The 8,868-nt window shown below is 34.9% G+C and overlaps 1 protein-coding gene across 1 annotated transcript in view; it reads left to right on the top strand.

Annotated features, from left to right (window-relative positions):
* Positions 1-8,734: 8,734 nt before the first annotated feature.
* The window catches only part of DHX40 (DEAH-box helicase 40), a 37,542-nt gene continuing 37,408 nt past the window's right edge, over positions 8,735-8,868 (top strand). Inside the window, exon 1 of the mRNA XM_006924892.3 lies at positions 8,735-8,865. Coding sequence (XP_006924954.1) covers positions 8,807-8,865 — 59 coding nt within the window. The 5' untranslated portion in view covers positions 8,735-8,806. The remainder of the gene's footprint in view (positions 8,866-8,868) is intronic.

An 8,868-nucleotide genomic window follows, 5' to 3' on the forward strand; every position in this document is an offset into this window, starting at 1 on the left:
AACAATCACTCTATTGGACATTGCACCAAATCAAACAGAAGCAGGGCATGAGCCCCTTTTACTTTTAGCTTTCTCCTCATGCTATCTAACGTATAGTCCTTCTCTAGAAAGTCGCCCTGGGGAAAAGCACTCAAGACCCAGGGGGCCAACTCCTCTTTCCCCTTTCAGTGCCACCTTTCACCCTCTGCTCCCTCTTTCTCTCTGAACAGGCTTTCTCTGTATCCTCTTGCTTCACTAGAAGGAGGTGGACACTGTATGGCTTCATCTTAAGGGTGGCCAGGACATCTTTTCAGTACTATGAAAGAGACCATTAGGAGTGGATTCTGATAGAATAAGTTATCTTTCTCTGCAAGATAACTGGGAACTGAGGGTTTACAAAATACTTATTTATTTTCCCCAAATATTTTTCCAATTTCTTTTTGAGGGAGCCTGGTAAATTCTCCCTAATTATATTTGCCACAGTGTTAAAAAAATTGTGACCATCAAGGAGAGAAAATTAAATCTGTAATTTTATATTTTAGGCTGCTCATTATTTAAGCCTTTTATGAACTCAAAATGACTTTTAAAAAATTCCTATTTGGAGCTTGAGATGGGTTATGTTGAGGAAGAGTGCATTCCAATTCTTATTTGGAGGACTTCAATCTCATTTCTTTTTTATTGGGCCCCTTCCTCTCTCTCTGCCTTCTGTGACATCAGAAAAAGATTGACATAATTCTCCCAATGATGAAAGACCTACATTGCTTTCAATCTTTGAATAGTCAGAAAAACAAAGCCATTAAAAAAAAAAGAAAAAAAGAAAAAAGAAAAACAAAGCCAGAGAAACACCAAATCATACACTAAAGGAAGTATGTATCTTTTAAAAATACTAAACATTGGCGTGTATCTTTAAAAAATACTAAACATTGGTGAAGGCATTATTTTGGATGTGTCATAATATATACAGAAATACAGTCTTGGAACTCAAGGATCTTTTACCTTCAACTTCTCTGCAGTACTTAGGTCACAGAGATAACCAGGAAGACGTGGTATGGTACACTCTCTTTCTTATAAGCTATGTTTACGACTGATGTGAAAAAGACAATTTTGCAGTCTCCTCAACGTCTTTGTAACCAGTGAGAAGATGCTCATAAATATTTAATTATTTATTTGTACAATAGGCTTATTGATTGAGATTCTTCTGTGAGATAATGTTTTGGGAGTTTTGAATGTCGAGTCAATATTTCAGATATACAGATAATATATAGAAAATAACATCTGTGTATCCAACAGCAAATCTTAACATGATACCATATTGTTTCACATTCTTTTTAAAGAAATAAAATTTACAAATATAGTTGAAGCAACTCTCCTTCATTCTCTTCCCTACATACCACAGGTAACCAGTATCCAGTATGCATTCCATGTTTCAATAATTTTACTACATAAATATATGTCCATAAGCAATGGTATTATTTTTTGCGTTTAAATTTTTATTTGTATGGTATAATGCTGTAAGCATACTTTTGCAACTTTACTAATATAGTAGAATTTCTTTCTACTACCTTATTTTGTGTTTTCTATTTACTGTTTACTTTTTTAAAAAATTTTCTTTTCTATACTTTTATGTTTCCTATTGAGTTATTTTTCCCCACCTCCACTGGCTTGGATATATATTAAAACAATATTAACCTTTATTCATTACAGGATTAAAAAGGAGTTTCTCTGATAAACAGGGGTTGGGGTGGGTTCAGGTTTATTTACATAAAGCTTTATGGGATATAGAAAAAATATCAGAAAATAAAGCTTGCCATTTTCTTATATGTTTACACAATTTTGAAATCTATTTTTTTTTCATTGTCATTACAAAAAAGCTTTAAACTCTTTTTGGTTTATTTGATTTAGCTATTTTTTCTTGGATACTTTCTCTGGTGAGAAGGTCATGGTTGTCAAGTATATTTTCTTCATAGTGGTAAAATTAACGACTTACTTTCATTTTCTCTTGCATTGATAAAAACAATATATACTTTATTTTTATTCATTCGCTGTTTACCCTTAAATTTATAACATGCACTGGATCATTCAGATTTAATCTACCAGGTTGCTTAAAGTTCCATGTAGCAAAAAAGAGGAATTTTTTTGCCTAATTTACAATTAAATAAAAAGGGACATAGCTAATTTAATGTAAAGTAAAAATTATTGCATATGTGTTAAGTCTAAGAATTATCATCTAAAATCTCAGCATTTTAGTAATCCCTATATTACTAAAACCGGTAATCCCTAGATTTGTCTCCTTTGCCAGATTATGTTTCCTTTCTGTGTATTTACTTTGTGATGAGATTTGTGAACCCAGTGGTCTTGGATAAAGCTTAGAGTTATTTTGTAAGAACTAAGTTTGCTTTTGCTAAGTCAAATTTCATATACTAGATGAAAAAGCACTGAAAATGAAATTAAAAAAAAAAGCTTACTGGTGCAGCAAATCTCTATATTTAATAAATAGAAATAAATTAGTGACATATTCGATAAAGAATCCACAAACAGTTGGTGGCAAGAGCAGTGGCCTGGAGATCTGGAAAGCTGTACCCTGAACTTTGCTCTGCCTTTGTCTAGCTGTATGACTTTAGGAAAATCACTGAAGATCCTGAAGTCTCAGTTTCCTCATCTCAAAAATGGAGACTGGCACTCTCTATATCTTAACATTCCATAATTCTAGTTAGTGCAGATATAGACAGTGTCATCTGAAAATGCCTCAAAATCCTGACACTGCTAAATGAAATAAAATGAGAGAAGAACCAAGATACAAACTGCTCTTTTAAATAGGGCATAATATTTGGACTATAGAATGAAAAAAAAGGTTGAAAAACTCTCAAACAAGATCTATCCCAGATTTTAACTGTATAACTGAAAAGTGTAAGTCACTTCCTTTGCTAAATTTTTCTCCTATGAAGAAATTGTGCTCGAACAAAGGGACGTCTATATGAAAAAAAGAAAAGAACCTTAACCCATACAAGAAAAAGTCAATTCAAAATGGATTACTCTAAATGTAAAACCTAAAACTATAAAAACTCTAGAAGAAAACATAGGAGAAAATCTTTGTGACCTTGGATTGGGTAAAGATTTGTTAAATGCCACCAAATATCACAATCAAAAGAGAAAACATCAATAAATTGGACTTCATCAAATTAAGATTTTTTTCCCCTTTGAAAGACACAATTAAGAAAATTAAAAGACAAACCATAGACTAGGCCAAAATATTTGCAAAGCACATAACCAGTGAAGGACTTGAATCCAGAATCTATAAGGAACTCTCAAAACTTAATCATAAAAAAATAAGCAACTCTTCTCTCCCACACACAAGTAGGCAAAAGATTTGAACAAATACTTCACTATGATATACGGACTACAAATAAATACCTAAAAAATTGTTTAACATCATTGTGATAGGGATATGCAAATTAAAACTATAATGAAATACCACCAGTACCTAACAGAATGAGCCAAACAAACAAACAAACAAACAAACAAACTGGCAATACCAAGCCCTAGCAAAGCTACTGGAATTCTCATATATGGCTGTTAGAAGTACAAAATGATACAGCCTTTTTGGAAAAACAGGTTGGCAATTTCTTATAAACATACATTTATCATTCGACCTATCAATTCCACTTCTAGGTATTTACCCAAGAGAAATGAAAATGTATGGTCATATAAAAATCTGTATGTGAATGTTTATAGTGAGTTTATGCATAACCACCAAAAATTGGAAACAACATAAAAGTCCCTCCATTAAGGAACTGGTAAGCAAATTGTGATACATTCATACGGTGGAATAGTATTCAGTAACAAAAAGGATTGAATTATCGATACACACTACAACTATATTCAACAATAGATGAATCTCGAAGTAATTACACTGAATGAAAAAGGCCAGACCAATAAAGAGTACATATTATATGATTCTATTCATACTACATTTTGGAAGAAGCAAAACTATAGAGACAGAAAACATATCACTAGTTGCCAGGGCCTTGAACTGAAGGAAGGGGTTGACCATAAAGCAGCACAAGGGAATTTGTTAGAGTGATAAAACTGTTTTATATTTTTTATTATAGTGGTGGTTACATTCCATATGCATTTGTCAAAATTCACACAAAACTCACAACTATACACTAAAAAGGATGAATTTTACCATTTGGAAATTATGCCTCAATAAACCTGACCACCTCACAAAAGGCTTATAACCAATGCTTAGCACAGATTTTAATAATATTTAAAAGTATAAGCTCCTTCTTTTCTCCTATTTTTCTCTAATGAAAAAATTTTATCATAACTGAGAAATCAATAAGGACAGTAAAAATTTAAATATTAAAATGAAAAATATTTGTAACACAAAATCTATGTGCCTTAAAATGGGTAATATTAAATATGTGCAGTATTTAAATGATTATGTTAGTAATTTTTAGGAATATTTTGTCTTTTTCACTTTTTGATTTTATGAGTTAAATGGCAATGAAAGTTGTTTTTTTTTTCCAGAGAAATAGTACTGTGTCATTTTTTTTCAAATAATGTTGATGCTGAAGTTTCTCAAATAAAGCCAGCTTGCCACCTTCAGGCAAGTGAAAGATTTACAGAGACCATCACCAGAGGTAGAACATTAATTTTGCAGATTTCTCAATAATCTCTAATTAACAATATCTTGACCACTCTATTAGTGCCTTTGTGAGATTTCCTCTATTTAGAATCATTCTCTGGCATTTATGGGAATCTTCCCAACTTTCAAAGCTCAGTTTAAATGCCTTCTCTGATCACTCTAGCTAGTTTTTCCTCCTCTAAATATTTTATCCCTTTAAATACATATAATGCCATTGAAGGCAGTGATTATCTTACACATATTTTTATGTCTTTGTATGGCTATTTAAAAGGGTGCATATAAGAACGGTGCAGTCTAATACTGAGAGAATACATGAATAAATGAGTAGGAAATTAATCATTGAGCCTTCATTTGAAAGCGACTGTTTTACTAATAGAATAATGGAAATTCCACACATTTATTCAAGATCATATGCATATGTGTAAAGCATCAATTTTCACTGACAATGGCTAGAAGTGTCTCAATATTTACTAACCTTTCAATTAAATTATATCATTGATGAATGAAATGACTGTTTGGTGACTGACCCTGTGATACAAACTCAAATCTTAGTATTTGGACACCTGAAACATAAGATTAAAAAGAAAGAGATGAAAGTGTAATAATGACGTCTTTTACTTTTGGTCTGAAAGGTGAACACTTCTCTCAGCTCTGTTATATGACTATCTAATTCTTTTCCTCCAGATTTCCAAATTGCTAATATCTCAGAAGCATGTTAACAGAATATATGACGGTGGCATGGAGTCCAACACCACTTCACTGAGAAAAATTCCCAATTGCTTCTGTCTAGTTTCATTTGGTTTAGGGACTGAGGTTCCTCTTCCTGCTTCCATTCTCTCCAGAATGTATAAGCTTCCCTTCCTTTCTTGCCAGGCCTACATGTATCAGGACTGCTAAATGGCAAATGGGTCATAAGTTGTGCAGTGGCATGTTTTTCTTGCTATTCTTCTCTTCCTTTCATTTACCTTAGTTGATTGTAACCGGATGTCTCCAAATGCATTAAGTACATTTTCAATTTGCTCTCTAATTTTCTTCTCTTTTATTTATAATATGGCTTCTCTCTGATTACTTTATCAAGATAACTATTGTTTTGGTCAACTTCATTTATTTAAAAAAATTCATATACTTTGATACCATCACTCACTCTCTGTGACTTCCTGTTATGATTAACTTTCTACATATTGCCACTTATCTAACATTTTTAACTTTCTGGATTTTATTATATTAAACTCTTGGATAATTTTCCTTTCACTCTAGTTATTTATCTTAAATTGTAACAGTGGTTCTATGCTCTCCTTCTTTCCTGGATTTAAAAATTCGTTTCTGGAGAGTGACGTCAGAGACATGGCGGAGTGAGAGACGTCCCCAGATCTCTCCCCCTGAAAACAACAATTAGCTAAACATCTAAAATGCAACAAAAAAACTCCCAAACTGCACACCAGCACGTCTGAGCGTGGGAGCTAACACAGGAAGATGCACCTACCACTCTAGCCTCTCCTGTGAGAACACGGCAGCTGGGCCTACCTGAGTCAAAAGAACCCAGCCAAAGGCACAGTTACTGGATGTGTTGGTCAGCTCGGGAGGTCTCACCCGGGAGAACACAAAGATGCTATTGGCTCTGGGAAATTCTAATCGCACAGGCTGGGGGCCACAGTGGAAAAACAAACAAACAAACAAACAAACAAACATTTGTTTCCATTTTTATCGATCTTTAATATTGAGCCTCCTTCCAGTGTTTTGGATGCTCAAAAACAGATCACTTGGATTCAAGGACATTTGAAAAATGTCCTTGAAAGACTACTTATAAAGTAATAGGAGCAAGGTGCAGTTCATACATCTCGTACTTCTTTACATATAATTTTTTTCAGCTTTTTCTTCTTACAAAAAGAAAACAGGAAATCGATTCAATGTTGTTGGAAACGACGACCTTTCTTCTCAAATTCAACTCGTGTTTTTTCTATTTTCACTCTATATTTGTATCTTGTTTGCCTTTGTAATTTGTAAACTCACTGGGCAGGAAATAATTGTTGATCTTTTAGTTAGGAATAGCCCTGCAGCACATAGTTATTAATGGTAACATGTTTTAAATGTCCTTGGTTTTAAAATCAACAATGTTAAACATTTAAGTTTTTCATTTTTTTTTTTTTTTCATTTTTGGTTTGCAGGTTTAGTTCTGGATACTCTCATTAAATAGTTCTTAAACAAGAATGGGGTCATTCTATAATAGTTGATTAACCAAGATTGGGAGAAAATACTATTTTAGGCACAAAGACTTAGATAATTCCGTCTCCCATCACAGTATAGTGGTTTTTAGTGTGGCTTGAACTCTGGTCTTTTTATCTCAGGTAAGCATGTGAGCCTTGATTCTCACATGTGAAAATCAGGAATAATAACCACCTACGTCTCTAGGTTTTTGTGAGGAATAAATGAAAAAGATGTATATTAAATGTTTGAGTACAAAGTGCTCAATAAGTGGTAACTATCATTGGTCTAAAATGATTCTGCCATTCCCAGAAAGTGACTTTATTATGTCACTGATATAGCTGCCCTATACTGACATACCTTGCCCCGTACTCAACATTACCTTGCCTATAATACAAATGTATTTTTGCTTTTTCTGATTTGTAATATTTTGAATTTCTAACAGAATCCAGAAGGTTGGGAGAGTCCCTTAATGGATGAGAGAAATATGGGATGTTTTCCTATTAACAGATTTATTTCTGTAGAACACAGGTTTTGAAGATATAAAGTTGTTAGTAAGTTGCACTTAATTCGGTGTCATTCAAAATTTGACAAACAAAAAAATTTGACAAACTTGCATTTTAGGAGATGTTAATTAGTCCCTTTGTGTTTTTACCTCTATAAGTTTAGTTTATTGGAACATTCATTCATTTACGTATTTTTTGGCAAAGATCTTTAAATTTTTAAAAATATTTCAATTACAGTTGACATTCACTATTGGTTTCAGGTGTGTAGCATAGTGGTTAGACATTTATACGACTTACAAAGCGATCCTCCTTAAGTCTAGTACCCACCTGACACCATACATAGTTATTACATAATTGGTACCTTTTAAAAGGAGTTGGTATAAGTTAATCTTTAATGAGCACAGAAAAATCTTGGGGTCCAATGTCATTTTTTTGAAGCCTGGTCAGATAGGAGAGTAATGGCCCTTAATTAATGGCAAAAAGACAAGTTTGAGTTGTCTTCTTTGGCGGTGTTGGTTAGTTCCAACAGCAGAAATAGTTGAAAAGTCCAAGAAACAGTCAGTCTTCTTGCATCGATTTTGTTACACTATTCACAAAACTGTAAAGTTCCATAACAGAAAGATCTGCTCCCCAAAGTACCTTTTCTGAAAAGTAGCCCTATCTCTAATGGTTGTATATCTATTTAATTTTTCAGTTCTTGTGATTTCCGAGCAATCTACATCCATTGAAAGAGAACTTAATCCCTCTGGAAACCAAGACTTCATTCATCCACCCAGCAAATTCAACAAATATTGACGGCCCACTTTGAATGGCTTTGCTGGGCTCTGAGTATACCATGGTTTTCTAAAGTTCCCACCTGCCCTCGTGTCCACTTGGAGGAATAGGAGAAGAAAATAAACATGAAAATAAATTAAAATGCAGGGTCCTATGAAAAAAAATGAACGGCGTAGGGGACCTAAGTTTTGCACACAAGACTAGAAACTCTGTGATTCTATAGCTGTGTACCTTGATCAGGTTATTTTAGAACGAGCAAGGCGAGAACTTTGTAGAACGTTGCACTCTGGGAAGGTTCCCGCTCTTGGCAAAGGGTCACGTCACGTTAGATGCGTGTGAAGGTAGAATAGGTGTGCTGTGACCACTGTGCTGAGAAAAAGGGTGTCGCCTGGCTCTTTTGCGTACAAGAGTTCAAATAGGAGGAGGCCCTTCCATACTCCTCTTTGGGATGGCTTCGTCGCCATCCCAAATCGGCACACCAGCAGATGGCGGGAAACCCCTGGGGGTGGGCCCTCAGCTCGTGGCCGCGGTGCTTTCCCGCCGCCGTGCTATACGTCATTGAACAGCTCCCCCGCCCCTCGCCTCGAGTCGAACGCGCGGAAGTAAACACCTCGACGTCATCAGGGCGCGTCTTCGCCTTTCCCCGCCCATATCCCCGGTTCGGTGGACGTGCTCACCTCCGCTCCGGGCCAGGTCTATGTCCCGGTTCCCCGCTGTCGCGGGCAGGGCGCCAAGGCGGCAGGAGGAGGGCGAGCAGTC

Source organism: Pteropus alecto, unplaced genomic scaffold (assembly GCF_000325575.1).
Source record: "Pteropus alecto unplaced genomic scaffold, ASM32557v1 scaffold98, whole genome shotgun sequence".
NCBI lineage: Eukaryota > Metazoa > Chordata > Mammalia > Chiroptera > Pteropodidae > Pteropus > Pteropus alecto.